Raw genomic sequence first — 25446 nt, 5'->3', positions numbered from 1 at the left:
ACTGACAGCCCATATTAACGTACTTGACCTTTGAGACGGGATATCACCCGCATCGCTGTCAGACAGAGGAAAGTGACAGGAAGGCAACCGCTATTTCATCCACTGTCGTGGAAGTTTCTTCCGCACCTGCTAACCCGAGGCTTATGCATGACACAGAAGTCCTTCATGACAATGTGTCACATGTTTCAGGCTTTCCCAGATAGGTTAGGTACTGAGTTTCAAGGAATGAAATGACCTGAGTAAGCCCATCTTCAGTTGCAGACCTGAGATAAGGTTCGAAGTCTTTAGTTGCCATCGTTTACGGCTCTGGTGTCAGGGGCTGGCGGAGCAGCCATGTTCCAGGTGAACTACTAATAGATCATGTCTCGGGTTTTTGTTACATATAGTGGTTACAGTGCAGTGAAAAGAGAATGGGCTATACTATCAGAGGATCTACGCTCAAGCTACATATACTTAACTAGCTATGTGACCTTGAGCAAGTTATTTAATCTTTCTGAATTTCTGTTTGCTTGGCACCTATTTTACACAGTTACTGGGAGGATTAAATAAGATATGCTCCATATAAATTCTATAAAGAATTGTAGGCCAGGTGTAGTGGCTCACGCCTGCAATTCCAGCACTTTGGGAGGCCAAGGCGGGTGGATCACCTGAGAGCAGGAGTTTAAGAGAAGCCTGGCCAACACACTGAAACCTCATCTCTACAAAAACACAAAAATTAGCCGGGCATGATGGCAGGTGCCTGTAATCCCAGCAACTCTGGAGGCTGAGGTGGGAGAATCACTTGAACCCGGAGGCTGCAGTGAGCCGAGAGCACGTCACTGCACTCCAGCCTGGGCGACAGAGCAAGGCTCTGTCACAAAACAAAACAAAACAAAACAAAAGAAAGAAAAGAAAAAGAATTGTAAAACATAGTCGTTATTGTGCCAAACATCCAGTATTATATCTGCGTAACCCCAAACAATTCTATTGCCTTCATAATATTTTCTCTAGCTTAAATTGTTTTCTATCTTCTATAGCAAGAATCCCCAACCCCTGGGCCATGGACTGATACCAGTCTATGGCCTGTCAGGAATGGGGCCACACAGCAGGAGATGAGCCATGAAGAAGTTTCAGCTGTATTTATAACCTCTCCCCATTGCTTGCATTACTGCCTGAGCCCCGCCTCCTGTCAGATCAGCAGCAGCACTAGATTCTCACAGGAGTGCAAACCCTACTGTGAACTGTGCATGTGAGGGATCTAGGTTGCACACTCCTTATCAGAATCTAGGCCAGGTGCGGTGGCTCACGTCTGTAATCCCAGCACTTTGGGAGGCCAAGGCGGGTGGATCATGAGGTCAGGAGATCAAGACTATCCTGACCAACATGGTGAAATCCCGTCTCTACTAAAAATACAAAAATTAGTCAGGCGTGTGGTGGCGCATGCCTGTAATCCCAGCCACTCAGGAGGCTGAGGCAGGAGAATCACTTGAACCCAGGAGGCAAAGGTTGCAGTGAGCTGAGACTGCACCACTGTACTCCAGACTGGTGACAAAGCAAGACTCCGTCTCAAATATTTAAAAAAAAAAAAAAAAAAAAAAAAAGGTTCTAATGCCTGATGCTCTGTCACTGTCTCCAGTCACTCACAGGTGGGATCAGTAGTTGCAGGAAAACAAGCTCAGGGCTCCCACTGATTTGACATTGTGGTGAGCTGTAGAATTATCTCATTATATGTCATAATGTGGTAATCATGGACATAAAGCACACAATAAATGTAATATATTTGAATCATTCTGAAACCACCCTACACCCCGTCTGTGGAAAAATTGTCATTCATGAAACCAGTCCCTAGTGCCAAGAAGGTTTGGGCTGCTGCTCTAGAAATAGCCATCCAAAAAAAAATACAACGTGAGCCACAAAAGTGTTCCCAATATAAGATACTAATTTTTTTTTTTTAAGATGGAGTCTTGCTCTGGTGCCAGGCTGGAGTGCAGTGGCGTGATCTCGACTCACTGCAACTTCTACCTCCTGGATTCAAACGATTCCCCTGCCTCAGCCTCCTGAGTAGCTGGGACTACAGGCACATGCCACCACACCCGGTGGCGTGGTCTTGATGTTGGCCAGGATGGTCTTGATCTCCTGACCTCATGATCTGCTCTCCTCAGCCTCCCAAAGTGCTGGGATTACAGGCGTGAGCCACCACACCTGGCCAAGATTTTAATTTTTTAGCCATATTTAAAAGGTTAAAAGGTGAAATTTATTTTATTATATATTTATTTTATCTTAATATATCCAAAATATTATTTTAACATGGACTCACCAAGGCAAAAATCATTTACAAGACATTTTACTTAAGTTTCACAGGAAGTCTTCACAAGCCGGCATGTGATTTATACTTGCTCATAGCTGGCGTGTGATTTATGCTTGCACACATCTCAGTTTGCACTGGCCACATTTTGCTCAATGGTCACATGTGGCTGGTGGCTACTGTACCACAAGGTGCAGCTTAGATCTTTCTAAATGCTTCTGTCTTGGTTGCTTTCTCAGGATTCTGAGCCCTGTGTAATACATGGCAATAATCTAAATGCTATCTTTAATTCCCTTAGAAAACACAGACTAGTCACAGTTTGCTCCACTTCTCAGAATCATAGAGACACTTTGTGCCTCTGTTTGCACACAGTGACAGTTGTAAATGTCTTGCCAATGGCCACTAAGGGACTGGGTCAGAGGGGAGAGATGTGGAAATCCTAGGGCAGCTTGGAACTTGGAAAGGAGACGGCACATCCCCTAGAGAAAGCAAGGCGCGAGGTTCACTGTGGCAGAATTGAGGGGATGGAGAGGACTCCTATGTGTAAAGCTCCATCGTCAAAGGGAAGAAGGGCCGGGCGTGGTGGCTGTGGCTCACACCTGCCATCTTAACACTTTGAGAAGGACTACGGTAGGAGGATCACTTGGGCTCTGGAGTTGGAGACCAGCCTGGGCCGCATAGGGAGGCCCTGTCTCTCTAAAAATTTAAAAAATTAGCAGGGCATGGTAATGCACATCTGTCAGCCCCAGCTACTGGAGAGGTTGAGTTAGGAGGATCACTTGAGCTCAGAAGGTTGAGGCTGCAGTGAGCTGTAATCACGCCACTGCACCACAACCTGGTTGATGGAGTGAGACCCTGCCTCAAAAAAAAGTGGGGGCCAGGTGCGGTTCACTCATGCCTGTAATCTCAGCACTTTGCAGGAGGCTGCAGTGGGTAGGTCACCTGAGGTCAGGAATTCGAGACCAGCCTGGTCAACATGGCGAAACCCTGTCTCTACTAAAAATACAAAATTAGCCAGGCATGGTGGTGCAGGCCTGTAGTACCCGCTACTCGGGAGGCTGAGACAGGAGAATCATTTGAACCCAGGAAGCGGAGGTTGCAGTGAGCCAAGACTGCACCACTGCACTCCAGACTGGATGATAGAGCGAGACTCTGTCTCAAAAAAAAAAAAAAAAAAAATGAGTGGGGGTGGGGGAGAAATTCAGCCAACCACTCATCTAAAGTGATGGGAAGAAGCACTGAAACGAAGCCTGCCTAGCAGTAGAAGGTCACATCAGTTTTTCTGGCGTTGGGCTGGCTCCCTGTGAGACAGGATATCTACAGTCTCACAAGCCTCAAGTGAACCAAATAAGGAAGGGCCACACCTCAGCCATTCCATTCTAGTGAAAATCCACTCTATTTTTATGAAGGTCAAGAGAAAGAGTCCAGAATTTTTCCTACTAACGGCTTCCTGTACCCCATCTAGCGACTCTCACTGTTCGGAAATTCTTACTTAAATCATTCTCACTATGGCGAAAGCACACTTCCCTTTCTCTGCTGTCAAAATGCTCCCCCAAATACACATTCGGGTCAGAAAATAAATGAAGAAAATAATTGTCGAGTAGCAAGGATATGACAACGAGACTTGGGGAGTTCAGCTGACCCTAAAACATGCTCTGCTCCCCATATCTGGTTATAGCATCCTCCAGAAGAGGCAGCTCCAAGACTGAGATGAGGATGTCTCCTCTCATTTTGATGAAGGCTTTTTTTCTTTTTGAGACAAAGTCTTGCTCTGTTGTCCAGGCTGGTGTGCAGTGGTGTGATCTCGGCTCACTGCAACCTCCGCCTCCCAGGTTCAAGTGATTGTCCTACCTCATCTTCCTGAGGAGCTGGGATTACAGGCATACACCACCATACCGAGCTAATTTTTTTTTGTATTTTTAGTAGAGGTGGGGTTTCACCATGTTGGCCAGGCTGATCTCGAACTCCTGACCTCAAGTGATCCACTCTCGTTGGCCTCTGAAAGTGCTGGGATTACAGGTGTGAGTCGCCGCATCTGGCCTGATGAAGCCTTTTTTAAAAGTACATTCCCAACCGGTGGAAACAATTTTGGAAGACAGAGCAGAAGATGCTCTCTGTGGGCTGAACTGGAGGGCAATCTGTCTATGCAACCTGCATGTGTCCACAGCCAAGGCTGCAGGCATGCTCTGTGGATAAATGCTCTCGTCATCTTCCAGCTGCTTTTAAGTGGAATTTCAGGACTTAAGGAGCTACCTGGTAAAGATGTGGGTGTCAGGAAATCGCCTGTGGATTTAGGGATGAGCCTCTCGAATATTAATTCCTAGTATGTCACTCTTGACTGCCCTCCCCTCCTGTGAGTAACGTGTGATATTCTCAGAGCAACAGAGGATTTGGAAGCACAGATTTCACTTGGTAATTTCAAAATGCTGTATGGAATAAGCATGAAACATTAGGATGACAGTCATTTTTTTCTCTGCAACCCACATGAGGGAAATATTATGCTTGGAGTGGCCGAGTTTACAGTGCTGCCTGAAATTATCTGTGTGGTTGTCTGCTACTGCATCCTCCTGGCAAGAGGCAATTGGGGAGTCGGTTTGGATGCCATCAGCTTTCTTGCCCAACATTGATGCCACAGAAGCTCCCCTGCTTCTGAAGATCTGAGGTGGAGGCTTTGATGAGCCTCCTATCCTCACAGTGGCTAAAAACTAACCTCCCCCATCCACTCCATCTTATTAATATCTTTCAGTCAGTCACCCTCATGCAAACCCATTTACTTATCTAGGGGAGAGAAACACTTGCTCTAAACCTGACTCGCCAAGTTACAAACCTTGTCAGGTCAATGTAAGTGTCTTTTCCACCCATCCCCTCCCCCTACAGCTCCAGGTCAAAAGATCAGGAAAGGCATTGTTTTGTCTAAGGCTTACTACAAATATTCTGCAATTATTCTTAACAATATCGGTCTCAGTGTTTAATATATTTTGATGACTAAAGTATAAATGAACCTGAAGGCTACCACTCTCTGAATGTAAAATATGAAAGAGTTTAGGTTAAATGTTTTATCAAAAACTTAGAGCTGGGTCCAGAAGAGCTAGAGAATCCAGATTCCCTTTAGAGAGGATACCGCCCAACAGATAGAGTCCCAGGCAACAGAATTTTGCAGAGGAGAAAAAAAGAGTGATAGATTTAAGCTGCCTTTCATTCACTAGTTTTAAGGTTGTTTCTCCAAGTTTTGCTAAAGCCCATTCTGTGAATAAATTTAGAATCTTTCCATATATATAAATATAAATATATATATGTATTTAGCTTAACACACATGAACTCTATCTATTCTATCTATCTATCTATCTATCTATCTATCTATCTATCTATCTATCTATACATAGATACACATACTATCAATACCTAGCCAAATAGTGTGTGCATCTATGTACAGGCAGTGTGTCTATCTCTCAATGTATAGATAGTGTGTGTATCTACAGATAGGTGTGTGTGTGTGTGTGTGTGTGTGTGTGCATGAAGCTACATTCCCTGTGAAGCAACTGGTACTCTGGCAAGAAGTCTTTGGGGGAAGTAGTGCCGAGTCATCTTAGGGTTTATCCGTTCTTTCACTCAACAAGTCTTTATTTAGTGACACTACGTGCCTGACCCTGGGCTAGGTACTGGGGATACACCATGATGCAGACACAGACCTAGCCCTCAAACTGTCGGGGGCTCCAGGAAGTGGTTACAAGTACACAACCAATGACAGCGAGGTGTGGCCGTGTCATAAGAAAGAAACTCAAGACAGACTAGTCGGAGGGGGTCAGGGAAAGCATTGGTGGGGGGTATCTTCCAAGTTGTGAAGTAAAGACCTAAGACACAGCAGCCAGGTCCAGGATGTGGGGGTGTGGGAAGGAGCGTGTTCCAGGAAGAGAGAATAACACGGGAAGTCTGTTCTATAAAGCGGTGGGAAAAACATGAACTTCTCTCGTTGGCCTAATTCAACATTTTCTTGATTTTATAGGGTTGAGGGTAACTGTTCCCAAACTGCGCACATCAGTAATTAAATCTATTTCTTTCTCAAAACAGGCTGGCCAAGAGATGGTTTTTGAACTGCCATTTGAGGTCTCATTTCCTATCCCAGAAGGTGGCTTCTTTCTAAACCTCCAAGCTTCGATTCAGGAAAAGCATGTAAAATACACCAGACCACTCGCCTATAAACTCTTCACACTGACTCTTGGCAATTTGAAGCTTCGAACGTTGCTCAGTTAACGATTCTGCTAATTAGTGAGATCTCACTCAATTTGATGGTTTCCCTTTATTGCCTCACTCTTCCAAATTCAAACCACAAATTTGACTTTTAATGACTTTAGGCCATGGAATCGAGCCTAAAACAGCCATCATCTAAAATGCAGGAGAACCCTATATATAGGGATACGTTAATCACAGCATTTATTTGTAATAGTGGGAAAAATTTTTTTTTAAATCCCTTAAATATACTCAAATGGGGACATGATTAGATAATAATTGTATATCAATTTCTAGAATTTATGCAGCTGTTTCCGAAAATGACAATTTACAGTCACTTAGAAAATGTTAGTGAAAGACAATGGTAAGTGGAAAAATAAGATATGCAGAATTATACATACACACTTCTTGTATGATTACAGTCATATAAGAAATATAAATATGAAAAATGCTGGAAAGAAATCCACCAAAATGAGAACAGCACTTGAATTATTAGTGTTATGTGCTTATGAGCCTTTTTCCTATTTTCTGTTTCCTATATTGCATTTATAAAGCCTTTATCATTTGAATCCTATTAAAAGTATTAACTCAAAGTCCGCAGTTTGCACACTTTCAATTCCAAGCAGCGTGTACAAGGCAACACGAGACAAAAGTGTCTACATGTGAATTTCCCCTTTGAAGTATCATCACTTCCCCCATGAGCAGGTGGCATCCTCTCAACCCACTGATAAACTGCAGCTCCTTCACAGCTAAATGTGATAGAGAGTGAGACACAATGCCCTAGGACCCGGAGATAGACATCTAAGAATACACAGCAAGCAAATGTAATAAAAATTGGCATTGAACAACAGATCTGGAATGGTAAACTTTTTAAGTCAGAGCTGGAGACATCATTCTTTAGAGCTTTGGGTCAAACAATGGTCTGTTTAAGAACAAGTTGAAAAAGACGAGGGTGTATGATTCCAATTACTTCTTCAACTTTGCTGACACTGATGTGTTCTTGGTTGGAATTAATTGATTGATTTCCTGCATCTCAGTTTCTCCAGATGCTCACAAGTGATGCCAATGTCAACCCATGGGATAGGGTAAGAAGGGGGTTGCTTAGCACTTAGAAAGAGGACAGAGATTGTTCCTCTTTAATCTCAACTGGAAAAGAAAAGAAAAGAAAATAACAAATCTTTAGGCCAGGCGCGGTGGCTCACGTTTATAATCCCAGCACTTTGGGAGGTCGAGGTGGGCAGATCACCTGAGGTCAGGAGTTCAAGACCAGCCTGACCAGCATGGAGAAACCCCGTCTCAACTAAAAATACAAAAAATTAGCAGGGCATGATGGCATATGCCTGTAATCCCAGCTACTTGGGAGGCTGAGGCAGGAGAATCACTTGAACCCGGGAGGCGGAGGTTGCCGTGAGCCAAGATCGTGCCACTGCACTTCAGCCTGGGCAACAAGAGTGAGACTCTGTCTCAAAACAAAACAAAACAAAACAAAAAAACAAAAAGAGCCAAAACTTTTTCTATTCCCTCTGAGCAAGGAAGACTAAATCAATTTTAGTTACAGCAAGAGCTATTTAGGTTACATTGTAGTTAACTCCTCCCAGGCAGAAAGAATAGCTAATGGCATTGTGGAATTTCCTTTTCTAGAAATTTGTAACAATAGGCTAGATGTACATCTGGCCTTGGATGCCTCAGGCTGGTGTACAGACACAACCAAAATAGCGCACACACAAAACACCCTGGTGTGTCCTAGTCATTCTCTCACAGATATTAACAGACAGAGATTTAAAAACAGTTCACCATATCCCCCTTCATCCCCTGCTGGATCAAGGTCTGAAACCACATCAGTTGCCAAAGAAACTCAGAAAATTGACCAAAAGTGATTTACCTGTACTAGGAGTTCCAGCTTCCTGTCATCAAGAAGATGTACTTGACATCGGCGGCCCTCCGTCATCTAAGAGGGAAGAGAAATGGTAATCACTGAGAATCTAGCAGCCAGACAAAGGGTTATAGGGTTGCTGACGCTGCGCTCTGCTAGGCATATTCCTCTGGACAAAACTTCCTATGGGAGTCGGCACTGTATAATGCCAGGAATTGGAAATATCAGTTCATTCAATCATTCCAAAATATCTATTGAGGCCGGGTGGGTTGGCTCATGCCTGTAATACCAGTGCTTTGGGAAGCCGAGGTGGGTGGATCACCTGAGGTTGGGAGTTTGAGACCAGCCTGACCGACACAGAGAAACCCTGTCTCTACTAAAAATACAAAATTAGCCGGGCGTGGTGGTGGGCACCTGTCGTCCTAGCTACTCGGGAGGCTGAGGCAGGAGAATTGCTTGAACACAGGAGGTGGAGGTTGCAGTGAGCTGAGATCATGCCACTGCACTCCAGCCTGGGCAACAAGAGCGAAACTCCATCTCAAACAAAAAAAAAAAGAAGAAAACATCTATTGAGCACAGCCAGGCACTTTTCTGGGAGCTAGGTGTACTGCGGCATAAGAGACAAAGTTCCCATCCTCATGAAGCTTATATTCTTTTTTTTGTTGTTGTTGAGACGGAGTCTCACTCTGTCGCCCAGGCTGGAGTGCAGTGGCCGGATCTCAGCTCACTGCAAGCTCCGCCTCCCGGGTTTACGCCATTCTCCTGCCTCAGCCTCCCGAGTAGCTGGGACTACAGGCGCCCGCCATCTCGCCCGGCTAATTTTTTGTATTTTTTTTTTTAGTAGAGACAGGGTTTCACCGTGTTAGCCAGGATGGTCTCGATCTCCTGACCTCGTGATCCGCCCGTCTCGGCCTCCCAAAGTGCTGGGATTACAGGCTTGAGCCACTGCGCCCATATTCTAATGAGGGAGATGTAAAACAAACTAGCAAATACATATATAACATATTCTCAGGGGTAGTAGGTGTTGTTCATTCGTTACTTAGTCTTCCTTTCAATAATTGTACCCGCATGCATTAGGGACGGAGCTCAGGATCCAATCTCTGCCTCCTCTTCATTTATCTCACTTGCTGGTATCCAGAAAGCAGATGACCACCCACCTGGTAATGAATTTGATTTCTGTGTTAGTTAATCAGCCCCCTTCTTGTGTATGACCTGATTCCCTACAGTGCTGTCACCAATAATAGAAAAGCACTGGAGACAAGAGCCCACAGGCAAATCCAACCCCTGTCCCTTGTGCCTTTGAGGACTGAAATCTCTGAGTGGCATAACAGAAAGCCTGGGAGACCCAAGTTTAGTCTTGATCCTGCTGGTTACAAGGGGCTGCAGGACTCCAGACAAGTCACCGTTCATCTCCATGCCCCTGTCTCATATACAAAAATAAATGGGCCGAGTCCAGTGGGGTACTGGTGAATGTTTAACAACTGGCTTTCTGGAAGGCAAAAGCCTGATTTGTAGCATTTGCTGGAGCCTGGCATCACCCTCAAAGGAAATCCTTTGAAGAACAAGGTTTCTCATGGATGTCAACTGGTGACCATTCTAACCATAAATTGTCTTGCTGCACTCTAAATACCTTTACCATGTCGATTTCAAGCTACTGTCATGACAACACTGCTAGGAATTCCAACATACAGATACTATAGACAAACATAACCTCAGCTCACAGAAAACAGGTAAGTGCCATAAAAACAATTAGGAAGGGATAGTTTTTTTGTTTTTTTTGTTTTTGTTTTTTTGAGACGGAGTCTCACTCTGTCGCCCAGGCTAGAGTGCAGTGGCGCAATCTCGGCTCACTGCAAGCTCCGCCTCTCGGGTTCACGCCATTCTCCTGCCTCAGCCTCCCGAGTAGCTGGGACTACAGGAGCCTGCCACCACGCCCGGCTCATTTTTTGTATTTTTAATAGAGACGGGGTTTCACCATGTTTGCCAGGATGGTCTCGATCTCCTGACCTCATGATCCGCCCGCCTCGGCCTCCCAAAGTGCTGAGATTACAGGCGTGAGCCACTGCGCCCGTCCGGGATAGATTTTTATTACCTTTGTTTGTTAATGCCATGTGTTTAAGCCTGTGTATAGAACTTCATTTTAACAATGGCTATGCTTTACAATTGGCACGCTGCATTCCTGAAAATGCAGCAATTGGCTCTTCCAGGCTAGTATGAAACAGCTCCAACACGACTGTCTGGACCAGATGACACGTAAGTTTCCTTCCTTGTATTTCTTTGGAGGAAATCCTTTAGAGAACTCAACGCCTATTTTATATGACTCTATAGTCCCCACTAAATACAAGTTCTTTTCCCCAGCTAACTGGCCACTTTAAGCAGATCTAAAGAAAAGATGCGCATGAGCAGATCCTGGCCTTGTCTCCTTGTCCAGCCACGAGGGTCCTTCTCATAAACCTTTCCTCCAGGAAAGATCAAAAAGACAGTCTCAGATGAGACACAGTCTTGCCTTTACACACTTAGCACAGTGCCTGGCCCTAAGGGAGCTCTTATTTTAATTTAATTTTTTTTTAGACAGAATCTTGCTCTGTTGTCCAGGCTGGGGTGCAGTGATGCAATCTCAACTCACTGTAACCTCCACTTCCTAGACTCAAGCGATACTCCCACCTCAGCCTCCTGAGTAACTGGGACTACAGAATAGTCTCGTTTCTCTCATGCGCCACGGGACGTACCAACTCTCCAGGCTAAAAATAACCCTGATATTCCTCAAGGCCTGTTAGGTCTGGAGCTGCTATCCTGACGAGAATGAGCGTCTCTGCAAGTGGAAGCAGGTGGCAGCACAGTCGCAGGCCGAGGGTGCCTACTGCACTCACCACTCAGTCCCACCCAGTGGCCAGCCGGCCTGCGTCCTTCATGACCCTCTCCTTGACCCTCAGCGCCTGGAGACTGGGAGTTATGGACTGGATTGTGTTCCCCTAAAACTCACATGGTGAAGCCCTAACCCCCAATGTATTTGCAGGCAGGGCAAGATTAAATAAATAACAAAAAAAGACAATCTCTTTTCTTCTGGTTCAACAGGGATTATTCACTCATTGCCAACATATCCAAAGCTGTCATGAAATCCTATGAGAAAATTATCTTATTCCCTCCTCTAAAGAAATCATCCCATATTCCCATCAAGTCAGGTTTCCCTTGTTTTGGGATCTAACTCAACACAGCATGTCCTGCTTACGTGGGGGCTCATCTCAACGTCTCTTGATTCTGAGTTACAACAATTACTCAGCAGCTCCCAGCTCTGAGAAAAATTAAGAAAAGTTTCATATATTCATAAGCCCTCCAATGAACAGATTAAAAACAGAGGTAAAATTCAATCCAAAGCCTTGCCATTCTGCACATATAAGTCAAAGCAGGCCACAGTGGACATTTGATGGGTCTATGCAAAGTCCTTATTCACCTGTTGAACCCTTAACTGCAGGTGTTAATTGCCTTAGCGGGAAAACGGGCTCAAGTCCTATTAGAATCCATCAACCTTGCACAGAGTAAGCATCTTCACTGATTGACTTAATTTTTAAAAATCCATCAGCTTCCTTTCAATCATTCCCTAAGTTCAATGAAAGCCATTACAATTTTAAATTAGACTGAAATAGGTGCTGCTATACCAACATGTATAAATGATTCCTTCTTCAAAAAAGTACACCAGAAATGTTAATTTCAAGTTTCAATCGGGCAGATAATAGCAATTGCACAGGTACTTTAGATAAAGTTTTCGAGCTACACTGATTCAGTTCTCATTAGAAAGAACCTAAGGTTAATAGAGTAAAAGTTTTAAGAAGGAAAATGGTATCACATCCAGAAAGTTAGGTGAAATTCTTTTAAAACTTTAGTCATAGATTTGAGAAAAGTCTGGACTGAGAATAGGGGAGAGTTTTAAGGAAGACATGCTGTTTGTTTTCTGCATCTATAAAACAGTTTTGAGCTTCATTTTATCATAAAAGGTTAAGGGTGTAAACACGCTCTTGAGTTACTTAATCACAGTCTAATAAATTTTATGAAAACAAACTGGTATCTGAAAGACATTATTGGATCAAATAAAGTTTTAATCACAGTAATAAAGAAGATGAAGTGTATCATTTTCTCGAAATATTTCCAAGCTCACAAAGTTCACACTCACACTTAAAGGTCTTCCCTGAGGTTCTCATTTTCATCTGAACAAAATAATCCTCATTACATAAAACATACAATCTCACCTTATCTGCTCAGCAATTTAAGGCAGTAACTATGTATCATGATGTTAGTATCCACCCTAGGTCTTCCAATTTCTTTCCTCTTCCCAACAGTCATTCCTGGGAAATTTACAAACATACTCCATATTTTAACGCCTCCCTGTAGAAAGCAAAATGTCTCTGTAAATAGCACAGAGAAGTGTCTAAACAGACTCACCTTTGAATCATCATGTTTTTGAAGGTACAACTTTCTTTTGACAGCACTGCTGTGGTTTATTTTTCAAAAGCGAGCACCTGCCTGTTGTTCCATACTCAAGTAAGGTTAGAGTATCTTGTTCTTATCATCAGTTCAGAAAAGCTTCACCATTCTGGGTGTGTACAAAGAATTGACATCTGTAGCTTTGTCTGACTTGCCAGGTACACTGAAATTTTCTTTTCAATACTAACAATTCTGAAATAATACTGCTTTCCCTTGTTTTGTTTTGTTTTGTTTTTTCATTTCCAGCTGTTCAGACACTACTGGAGCCCTGGCATCACCCTCAAAGGAAATCCTTTAGAGAACAAGGCTTCTCATAGACGTGAACTGGCGACCATTCCAACAACCAATTGCCTTGCTACAATACAATTCTAGCCCACGCAGAGGCCTGCCAAGTGCCCTGTGATTCTAAAGGAAATATGAAAAAGTGTTATTTTGAAAGTGAAGTGTCTGCCCCAATCTATCCAACTTTGCTGCTAAGGTACACTCTGACATGAAGACTGTGCAGAAACATGTAAACACATTTATGATACTAGCTTCAGTGACCACAGCAGACTATCATTGATACGTATGCTGGCCCGGCGCGGTGGCTCACGCCTGTAATCCTAGCCCTTTGGGAGGCCGAGGCAGGTGGATTACCTGAGCTCAGGAGTTAGAGACCAACCTAGGCAACATGGCAAAACCCCGTCTCTACTAAAAATACACACACACACACAAATTAGCCAGGCATGGTGGCACACGCCTGTAGTCCCAGCTACTCGGGAGGCTGAGGCACGAGAATTGCTTGAACCCAGGAGGTGGAGGTTGCAGTGAGCCAAGATTGCACCACTGTATTCCAGCCTGGGTGACAGAGTGGGACTCTGTCTCAAAAAAAAAAAAAAAAAAGATATGTATCCTAATTGTCATGCACGTGGACAGGGATTAAGAGGCAAAAACAAAAATATGGGAGTAGATATGCAACAGTATTAGGCTTCTGGGTGGTTTAGCCCACTCCACCTCATCCAAATATGACTTAACATGTTACTTTTTTTCTTTTCAGTTAAAAAAGTGTAAAAAATTTTATCTAGAAAGGTGAATTACCCTATTTGAGGTCAGGCACAGGAAATGGAGCACAAGCAGTTTCTCTCCCAGCAAATTTTGGATTGCCTATCCTTTTAACAAATACAATGAAATGTTAACAGACAGATGAGAATGAGTTGTCATACAAGCCAGATTACTTAAGATTGAACCCCTGACACATGCTCACACTGCAGACAGAATTAATGGGAAGCCAGGCCAGGCTCAGTGGCTCAGACTGTCATCTCAACTCTTCAGGAGGCCAAGGAGGGAGGATCACTTGAGGCTAGGAGTTTGAGAACAGCCTGGGCAACAGAGCAAGACCCCATCTCTACAAAAAAATTAAAAAATTAGCCAGTCATGGGGTGCACACCTGTAGCCCCATCTACTCCCGAGGCTGAAGCAGGAGGACTGCATGAGCCCAGGAGTTGGAGGCTGCAGTGAGCTATGATCCTGCCACTGTTCTCCAGCTTGGGCAACAGAGTGAGACCATATCTCTAACAAAAAAAAAAAAAAGAAAAAAAAAGGACTGGAAAGTCCATTTTGATCAGAAGTACTTTTGAGAGTGCAGATTTTGGAAAGAGGGATTTATAAATACATATTTTTGAGGGTATCTGTCTACAACAGCCTGACATATCATTAATGGCAGAAGGAATAATTGTTCATACATAGCAGGGGAGTCTCCGCTATGAGGCCTTACTAAAATAACTAACCAGCAATAACAAATGGTGATTTCAGGATGTCTTGTAATATGGAGTGGTGCAGGGTACCCAATCAGAGTTGAAATTTAATTTTTCTGGTTTAGGTTTAAATTGGAAACAGTCATAAGACAGCAACTTCGGAACATTCTGCTGCCCACACCACACCAGGACATGGAAAGTAACAGAATTCAAGGTTTGGCAAAGTCTTCTCTCTCTCTCTTTCTCTCTCTTTGTGAGATGGAGCCTCATTTTATTGTTCAGGCTGGAGTGCAGTGGTGAGATCTCTGCTCACTGCAACCTCCACCTCCTGGGTTCAAGCGATTCTCCTGGCTCAGCCTCCCAAGTAGCTGGGATTACAGGTTGACCGTCACCACGCCTGGCTAATTTTTTGTATTTTTAGTAGAGATGGGGTTTCACCACGCTGGCCAGGCTGGTCTCGAACTCTTGACCTCAGGTGATCCACTCGCCCTGGCCTCCCAAAATGCTGGGATTACAGGCGTGAGCCACCGCACCTGGCCTGCAAAATAATTTCTATGCCATGGTATATGCCTGTGCAGGAGTTGCTGAGAAGAAAGAATCCTAGTTCCACTGTTTAGAAGGTTTTTGTTTCATTTTGGTTTTTATTTATTTTTTTAAGACAGGGTCTTGCTCTGTTGCCCAGGCTGGTGTGCAATGGTGTGATCTTGGCTCACTGCAGCCTCAACCTCCCAGGCTCAATTGATCCTCCTGCCTTGGCCTCCCAGACAAGTGCTGGAATTACAGGAGTGATCCACCACTCTCAGCTTACTTCATCTTTTTAAGCCTTGTTCCTTGTCTGTAAAAGAGGGATAGAATAGCTTCTACCTCTTTTAGGAGGTAGAAGGAGGTAATAGGAACTCTGCAATGATTAAATTAACTAATGTTCGGAAATTTCTTAGTGCTGTGTCTGGTACAAAGTATATACTCATCACAATGTTAGCTGTTAATTATCAGTTGTATGGTTTTGGAAACACTTAATATGTGTTGAACCCATAGTCCTCGTACGACAAGAGGTAGATATTATCAGGCTCATCTTGTTTTATGTTATTTTTATAGACAGGGTCTCCTCTGTCTCCTAGGCTGGAGTGTAGGGGCGCTATCATAGCTCACTGCAGCTTTAACCTCCCAGGCTCAAGCGATCCTCCCACCTCAGCCTCCTGAGTATCTGGGACTACAGGCTCGCACCAGAATGCCCAGCTAACTGTGTTTATTTTTTGTAGAGACACGCCTCACTATGTAAATTCTTGGACTCCAGTGACCCTCCCCACCTTAGCCTCCCAAAGTGCTGGAATTACAAGCATAAGCCACCATGCCTGGTCTAGAGCATTTTTATAGAAATGTAATGCAGTTGTGCAGATTGATCCTGAACCCAGGAAAAAACATGTGTTTTTTAAAACAAAAACTAAAAAATAGTCAATTGACACATGTATTCTCTTAGTTTCCTGAGGCTAATTTACACTGAAACTATTACAGGGAAGACACCGTGGTGTGGGGTTGCAGGAGGGGATGGTGAGGGAGCAGAGCTGTTTAGTGAGATGTTCACAGCCCTGCCAAAAAATTTTTTTAGTCTAGTTACCAGTTGCCTACTCGTTGACGTCCCTGTGAAAAGCAAGCCATCCAGCTCTTTCTCATATTCATTCTTGAGACAATAAATTTACAAGACAATAAAATAAGCAATATTAATGACTCACTAGAATTGCACAAAACAAAAATTAACCTTCCAAGACACGCTTCGTTTAGGAAAATTACCAATACTCCCCAAACCACCTGAGATGCTATCCTTTAAAACTTAGTCATCAGACAGAAAATGTAGATTTCAAAAGCCAAGGCCCTACCAGTGACTCACCGCTGACAGCACGTCTTCCCCGAGTACCGTCCCTTAAACTTCAACCACAAGACACCCTGAGGATGTCGGATGTAGGACAGCAGCCCCTCATGATCTGACCTCTGACCCAGGCCGTTGTGTGGCTCAGAAGGAAATTCCAAGGAAGGCCATGACTACAACTTCCCGGTGTAGTCATTGTTGGTGCCCCTGGGTACTGGGTCACCTCAAGAGCCACATCCTTCTCTCCACTTCAGTTTCCTTCACAGAAAAATGAAGACCCAAAGTCCAATCTAGGTACCCAAATGTTGCAAGACCACAACATCTCAGTAATCATGAAGCACATCCCAGCCAGGAGGAGAGGAATGAATGCCACGCTGCTACAGCAACCTCAAGAAATGCACAGGAAATATACACATGGAAAGAAAGGACTTCAGGCAATTTAGAATTTGTTAAAAATATTAATCCCTGCACTGTAATCACAACACTTTGGGAGGCCAAGGTGGGCAGATCACTTGAGGTCAAGACAGCCCAGCCAACATGGTGAAACCTGGTCTCTACTAAAAATACAAAAATTAGCCAGGTGTGTTGGCATGCACTCGTAATCCCAGCTACTGGGGAGGATGAGGCAGGAGAATCACTGGAACCCGAGAGGCGGAGGTTGCAGTGAGCAGAGATCGCGCCACCGCACTCCAGCCTGGGCAACAGAGCGAAACTCTGTCTCAAAAAACAAACAATCAAAAATATTAGATACATACAGATAGTGTAATGGTTACTACCGTGAAGTTGGTTAATATATCTATCATCTCACGTGGTTACTTTTTTTGTGGGATGAGAGCAGCTAAAATCTATTTATGTAACAAAAAATCCCAACACAATACAATTTTAACTGTAGTCCTCATGTTGTACATTACATCTCTAGACTTGTTCATCCTCCTTATCTACTGTGGTTCTGTATATATCTACACATCTATAGGTATCCAAGAGCATTATGATGTAAAGTTCGAATATATATAGTCATATTTTTTTGTTTGTTTGTTTTATGTTTTTGGGACAGGGTCTCATTCTGTGGTCCCGGCTAGAGTTCAGTGGCACGATCACAGCTCACTGCAACCTCTGCCTTCCTGGGGCTCAAGAGATTCTCCCACCTCAGCCTCCCAAGTAGCTGGGATTACAGACACGTACCTCCACACAGGGCTAATTTTTGTATTTTTGTAGATATGGGGACTCGCCATGTTGTCCAGGCTGGTCTTGAACTCCTGGGCTCAAGTAATCTTCCCACCACAGCCTTCCAAAGTTCTGGGATTACAGATGTGAGCCACCACTTGCAGCCCATATAGATATATATGTAATATATATAATATATAATGTCATATAATATAATATATAATATGTTACATAATATATAACATATAATATATAACAAATAATATACAATAAATATGTAATATATAACATACAATGAATATATAATATATAATTAACATATAATAAATAATATATAATATAATATATAATAAATAATACATATGTTTATTAATTCATCTATCTGGGCATGGTGGCTCACCCCTGTAATCCCAGCTACCTAGGAGGCTAAGGCAGAAGGACTGCTTGAGCCCAGGAGTTCGAGACCAGCCTGGGCAACATAGTGAGACTCCATCTCAAAAATAAAATTCATCAATTCCCTGTCCACTCTTCAGCTGCACCAGGGAAATAACACATATTACAATCGTGGACAAGTGGGGGATCTGCCCAGAACCTTTAAAGGCCAAAGGTTGATGGTAATTTTTTAATAAAGTTTTCAATACAAATTTTAATTTTATAAAAATTTTATATAATCATTTTTATTATCATTGTAATACGATTTTTATGATAATTATTCCCTCTGGTTTATCTCAAGCTTACTTTCGCTCGGTTCTCAAGTGATATCATATTGAAAGAAGATGACAATGCAAGGAAAGGAGACACAGGCACGAGACACCAGAAGCCTCATTCAGAGAGGATGACCTTGTTCCTATGTTGCTCTATAATCTCTGGCAAACGATTCCACCTGTCTCTATTGTGACTCTCCTGGATCTAAAAGAACACACGCAGGCGTGGCCAGGCACGGAGGCTCACTCCTGTAATGCCAGCACTTTGGGAAGCAGAGGTGGAAGGATCCTTTGAGCTTAGGAGTTTGAGACCTGCCTGGGCAACATTGCAAAACCCAAAAACAAAAATATGAAAATTAGCAGGGCATGGTGGTGTGTGCCTGGAGTCCCAGCTACTTGGGAGGCTGAGGTGGGAGGTTTGCCTGAGCCCAGGAAGCAGAAGTTGCAGTGAGCTGAAATCAGGCCTATAGGTATCCAAGAGCATTATGATGTAAAGTTGCCTGGGCAACCGAGTGAGATCCTGTCTCAAAAAACAAAAAACAAAACACATGCAGGTGGGTCCTTCAGGCTCTTGGCTGCTGGATACAGTTACAGCTTATACACCACATGGAAGTTATTAAGTGAGTGGCTCTATCAGAAACAAATTAACATGACAATGTTGATGTAATAGAAAATGGAAATAGCAACGCATTCTTCAAAGCTCAACCCTCTGCGGGTTTGCACTTGAAGTCATAACCCAGGCTGGTGTTTTACTTGCGGATCTTTGAAAAGCAAATCCTAGTGACTCTGCTGCTGCTGCTTCTGCAGCAAAAGGAAATTCGGTTTTCTCTGATAATGCAAAAGAGAAGTCCTGGTGTGGGGACCCAGTGGTCTATGTGATTCAAGCCACAAGTCCTCCAGGCCGAGCAATTAGCCATCTCCACATGACGCTACAGGGCAGCGTGTCAGGAAATATTAATAATCAGTCTCTGGGCCTAAAGTGTAGATGACGAGGCGTGGACCCAGGCAGGTAAGAGGCTGGTACAGCAGGGAGCTCTCCTGAGGGCGTTACGGCATCTTGCTGAAGAGGAACTCCTACCCACAGCTCAGCTGTGTGATGTGGGGAGGTGGGGTGTGCTGGTGTGCTTTCCACCTTCCAATCAAACAAGCTAATGGTGTGAACAATGGACAGGTGCGACAGATGTGGAAGGCCAAGATTCTGCTGGGGTGGGTCCACAGTCACCCTCCTCACGCCTGGCAGCCAACACTTTGACTACAATGACAAGGGCAGATGGTTGCTGAAAGATGCAATGGCATGGGCCCCAGAGTTAGGTCCTGTACCATGGACACCATACTGGGGAGCACAGGGCAGAAGCTGCTCACAGGTGGCGGGCAGGTGCACAAAGTCGTACAGGCTCCTGGTGGGCAGCAGTGCTTTCTGGGTGACATCCAACCAGCTGGACCTCTAAAATTTGGAGGAACCTGTTTCCTCCTACGTTCTGTCACTGCTGGAGTGTCTTCTGAAAACAGGATTTTCTTTACCTCCATTTTGAGTACATTATCAGGATTTTAACCTACTATTCTACTGGAAATACATATGCTTATGAAGACTTACTAGCAAGCCCTCATTTACAACACAACTGCAGATGTGTACTTTTCACTCAAGCCTGGAAACACAAGATATCTTTGGTTCTGCAACCGGAGCAACCAGAGTTTCTGAAGAGCCACAGAGCCTTAATCCTACCGAGCACTGGATTGTATCACTATCATCATTCATTATTATTAGGAGAGGTGCAGGGGAAGGGAATCGAGCCTAATCCTTACAAAGGAAAGGGAGCTGGAAATCTGGATCAGAGAGGGAGTGCTGTGCAGTCTGAACAGAGGCAGAGGCTAACGGAAACAGAGATGGGAGGCAGACAGCAGCCCTTGGGCAGATCTGCACAGAGGCCTGAAGGCCTCGGAGGCCAGTCCTGATGTGGGTGCAGAGTGAGATTCTTCCTTCTTTACATATTGCTGCTAGCATCTGTGAAAGGCAACTGTCTGAACATGGATAACAGGCTCTCTGACATTGGCCTCAGCTCACCAGATCCCTTTTTTTCAAATACTCTCCTTCCCACCGCTCCTCTCAGTTTCAAGACTGGGCCATCCAGGACTTCTAGAGTCTGTTCCTCCGAGGACCAGCCTGTCCCTGGCTGTGGGGCCTGGCCCGTGCTGTTTCCTTTGCCTGGAGGCACAGTCTTCACGCAAAGTCCAAAGCCCATTGCTGTGGTCTCCTCTACGCCATGCATTCAGCCTGGTGCTGGGGACACAGGTGACCCAAGGAGCTGTGGTCCTGTTTCTTGCTGATTACTGGCTTGAGAGAAAAATGCCACATACCTTCTCCTCCTGAGAGGCATGTCCACAGCACTATCTGGCAGCTACCCTGGGCTGTCATGCTCTGTCCTCCCCTCCCCTCCTTCTAGGACACCTAACATCAGGACCATGCTGGGTTGCCGCCACTGCCATCATGCCAGCCCCCAGGTCTCAGTGAGGCTGAGGACACTCCAGAACGGGAGGCAAGCCCATGTGGGAGATGACTGGACCCAGCTTCATTCAACGTTCAGTTATGGATAACAACAGAACCCAACTCAGCGCAGTTGACATTGACACATCACACCTTAGGCGGGAAGGAGAGCAGTTTGAGGGGAAAGCTGCCATTGTAGAGAAGTCATCCCGCCTTCTGTTCCAGAAAATCCAGCACAGTATCACGGTGCAGGACCGGCAGCCCACATCAGCTCACTGCATCCTCAGCATGGTTGTAGGCCAGCCAAAGGCCAATGAAGACCCCATTACGGGGCTCCACCAGATGTTCCTAGCAAAGGATATCACGGATGCTTGGGTTTGCCCTGATGACAGACAAGTTCAGGCCTGCCCTGCATGACTTCGCTGACCTCCTCCCGGCCAGGCAGTCACGCTGTTTCTTCCTCCCTTCTCTTCCCAATACTATTCAGGCTTCTGCAGACACACCAGATACTATACACAAATGCACAGGGCTGTGTGGAGGTGGACACAGTGCACTGTGGCCACTGAGGTGTCCTGCACGATGTCTGGACACCGGACCAGCGGCCTCTGACAGGAAGAGTTTGTGTTGTGCCAGTGCACACCTTGGAAAGGTTGTTCTTTTTTTAAAAAAAACCTGACAAATTGCTCTAGTAACCCAAAGAAGTACAGGAGAAACCAGCGGCCCCTCTGGGCAGGTATTGATTTGTGCAGAATCCGTTTCAATGCCTCAGGAAACAATAAAACCATGAACATTTTCCTTAAAAAAATAAAGACCACCTCATCTTACCCTTTCCCAGGTTCAGCTTTGTACAAAAGACTGAGGAAGACGCTGACTTTGCCAGGTTCTCCCGGCTCTGCAGCTCCAGGCCTCCTCCAGGCCTGGCCTGCAGAGAAGGGCACGGGGACAGCCGGGGGCTCTAAACAGCTGTGAGATCCTCTTGCATCTCGCAGACTCAGTGCCCTGCTGGGGATGCCAAGGGTGGGGAGGAGGCTCCAGGCACACATCCCACTCCTGTCCTCCAGCGACCTGGGGACCCAGAGGACTGAGCCACACACTGTGCCTCCCTCCTTGCCCTCCCTGGACCACATCACCAGGGCTTACGATGGGTCAGAGCCAAGCTCCAGAGCTTGGCCACCCAGGGTTGTGGCTTATCCTGGTTGCACGACTTCCTAGCTGAATGTGATCCTCCAGAAGTGCACCAACTTGGCCTCCTTCCCTAATCTATAAAACAGAGATGACAGCAATACCTACCTCGTAGAGTTGTGAAGAGGAACAAATAAGTAAAAACACATAAAAAGCGCAGAACGCTGAATGCTGAACCACTGACAGCCGCCTACACACAGTGGAGTCAGGCCCTGATCCAATACGCTGCTCCCTGCTCCTATAGGAAGGCCCGGGGGCGCTGCAGGTCTCTGTCCCTTCATGCCAGGTCCCCTGTGGCTCTGGATGGGTGAGGAGGCTAATTCTGGGCAGGTGGCATTGGGATGGCTGTCCTCAGGGACTGAGCCAGTGCCAGGCCTTCACAAGATGAAGCTCTGGCGGCACTGGTCATTTGCAGAGGAGGGCACTTCGTTCAGACAGGAGGCTTGGAAGCCCAGCTCTTTTTCCCAGTAACTGTGGTTCCCAGGGCCATCCTATGCCACCCGGCAATCATCGACAGAGAGCAGATGTAAGGAATACAGGAACTGGCCTAAGAAAGGAGGTTTAGGAATCCCCAAACCTGTGTGGGAAAATGTCCAGGTTCTTACACACGCACGTAATTCTTATTCATGTGTTCACAGCACATGTGTTCACACAGACGTTCTGCAAGGGCAGCTGGGTGAGGTGTAAACCCCAAAGAAACAGAACATGCAAGAAGCGGCCAGAACATACACACCCACCTAACTAACATCCAACTGTTCCCTGGGGGAACAGTGAGGAAAGATGGAAAATAACACCTGTTCTCTGCCACATGGAGCTCTGGCTTCAGTATGAGTGACAGAGGTTGTTTATATGTTTGTCTGTTTGTTTGTTTGGAGTAGAATGAGAGGCTTTTTTCAAAGGGAAAGGCAAATATCTACCTTTTCTTTTGTTTTGATGATTGTACTTGCAATTTTTAGAGTAGAAAAGGATAGTTAGATAGAGCCTGGGTGCAGTGACTCACACCTGTAATCCCAGCACTTTGGGAGGTGGAGAGGGGCAGATCAGCTGAGGCCAGGAGTTCAAGACCAGCCCAAGCCAACAGGGCGAACGTCATCTCTACTAAAAATACAAAAATTAGCCGGGCATGGTGGTGAACACCTATAGTCCTAGCTACTTTGGAGGGCTGAGGCAGAAGAATCACTTGAACCCAGGAGGTGAAAGTTGCAGTGAGCCTAGATCATGCCACTGCACTCCAGCCTGGGCAAAAAGAAAAGAGTGAGACTCTGTCTCAAAAAAAAGAAAGAAAGAAAGAACAAAAATAGGATAGTGAGATGGAGACCCCAGAAATACAGTTTTTAAAAGTCTAGAAAAAAAGATAAGGCTGAAAAAAAGAAAAGATAAGTTTGACTCTCTGGATCTAAAAAAAATATAGTCTGTATGGGATGGTGACTTTAAATGGAAAATTTTGATCACATGATAAAAATAAAATTAAATGAGGAAGTGAAGATTGAGACGTGAAGAGCACAGGGAGTATACTGGAGAACTTGCAAAGGAGGCTAGATTGTAGTAGAACAAAGTGTGGAGGGCACACGACGTAGGAGGAATATTTCCAGCATTTTTCTTGCACTGCAAGTTTACAGGGAGAAAGTTGGAAAGCTGATGCTGATATTCATTTATTTAAATTAATTAATTTATTTTTGAGACGGAGTCTTGCTTTGTCGCCCAGGCTGGAGTGCAGTGATGCAATCTCAGCTCACTGCAACCTCTGTCTCCCAGGTTCAAGTGATTCTCGTGCCTCAGCCTCCCGAGTAGCTGGGATTACAGGCACCAGCCACCATGCCCCACTAATTTTTGTATTTTTAGTATAGTTTCACCATGTTGGCCAGGCTGGTCTAAAACTCCTGACCTCTGGTGATCTGTCCACTTCGGCCTCCCAAAGTGCTGAGATTACAGGCTAAGCCACTGTGCCTAGTCATGACACTGATATTTAAAACAAGGATAGTCTAAGGACAATAAAATAACTTTTAAAGATATATAGATGCTGGCTGGGTGTGATGGCTCACGCCTGTAATACCAGCACTGTGGGAGGCCGAGGCAGACAGATCACCAGAGGTCAGGAGTTTGAGGCCAGCCTGGCCAACACAGTGAAACCCCGTCTCTACTAAAAATACAAAAAATTAGCTGGGCTTGTTGGCACACTCCTGTAGTCCCAGCTGCTTGGGAGGTTGAGGCAGAAGAATCGCTTGAACCTGCCAGGCGGAGGCTGTGGTGAGCTGAGATTGCACCACTGCACTCCAGCCTGGGCGACAGAGCAAGACGCTGTCTCAAAAAAAAAAAAAAGAACCAAAAAACAATTCAGCTTCTGTTTGTTTCACTCTTCTCAATCAAGAGGGAAATGAAAGGAATATAAATGAACTGCAGCCTTTCCCCAAAATAAATCCCAGGTGGTTTATAAAGTTAAATTTTAAAACCAGGCAGATGATTATCTATCATGCTTCTCTAACCCTAAAAGCAATGAATGAGCCAAAAAGGAAAAAATGATAGATTTGACTACCATAAAAATCATTCCAAAAAATAAGTTATACTCCACAAGGCCCCATAAGCAAAAGTAAAAAGCTAATGTAAATTTCAGGAAGGCATTGTAACAACTATAACGGGAATTACTATAGTAAAGATAAAATAGTTTAATTAGTAGATTATTACAACTTAATGAGAAGACCACTATCACCTTCCAGGAAACAGCTAAAAAGTTCAGATCCTTGGGCTCTGTCATGTCTCTTCTAGGAATTTTCCCCATTGAAACAAGAGAAATAGAATAAAGAATTATTCATAGTAATGTTCACCACAATGTGTTCACTCAAGTGCTAACGGCATCTTTATTCTGTGCCAGGGATCTTTTTCGACATACAATGATGAATGTGATTTTGCTCCTACACTTCAGGAACTTCTATGTCCCATAGAGGAAATACCCAAGTTACCAGGCAGTTGCAGAGTGATCAGTGTGACCACAGGGGTGAGTATAAGATGCTATGGGATGGGGATGCGGGGACACCTTAACTCATACCTGGTGGACCCGTCAATACCCCAGGGAAGGAGTGATACCTGCAGAACACAGCAACATGAGTTAAGAAGGGATGAAATGGGAGAGAACACAGAATGTTCTGGAAATGTCACCCAGGCAATGAGCTGAAGGACACAGTGGTGGATGAGGAGGAAGCAGTGAGAAATACAGCTGGACACCGTCTTTATGAAGACAAAGAAGGGGGACCCAATCGTCTGAGTGAGGATGGCTGAATTGTTTGAAATAGGAAATAGCCGCTGAGCACTGTTTTCAAGTCAATTTCATCATGAGGCCAAAATGAGGGGAGTCTGGAGACAGGGTTGCAACGGCAAAATCTGCAAGCACTTGGAAAACTGCAAAGTGATATTAAAGTAGAACTCGTCTTCCTCAATCCATGTATTTCCCCCCAGTGAT

The 25446-nt window shown here is 44.7% G+C and overlaps 1 protein-coding gene across 7 annotated transcripts in view; it reads right to left on the bottom strand.

Annotated features, from left to right (window-relative positions):
• The window catches only part of FRMD4A (FERM domain containing 4A), a 544823-nt gene that overhangs the window by 209469 nt on the left and 309908 nt on the right, over positions 1 to 25446 (bottom strand). For all 7 annotated transcript variants that reach the window (XM_033209304.1, XM_033209303.1, XM_033209300.1 and 4 more), the window contains exon 2: positions 8394 to 8459. In XM_033209304.1, the coding sequence (XP_033065195.1) occupies positions 8394 to 8459 (66 nt within the window). The remainder of the gene's footprint in view (positions 1 to 8393; positions 8460 to 25446) is intronic.

Source organism: Trachypithecus francoisi, unplaced genomic scaffold (genome assembly GCF_009764315.1).
Source record: "Trachypithecus francoisi isolate TF-2019V2 unplaced genomic scaffold, Tfra_2.0 Lachesis_group9, whole genome shotgun sequence".
Taxonomy (NCBI): Eukaryota; Metazoa; Chordata; class Mammalia; order Primates; family Cercopithecidae; genus Trachypithecus; species Trachypithecus francoisi.
Note: the sequence above shows the minus strand (reverse complement) of the source record. Positions and strands in the feature narration are given on the sequence as shown.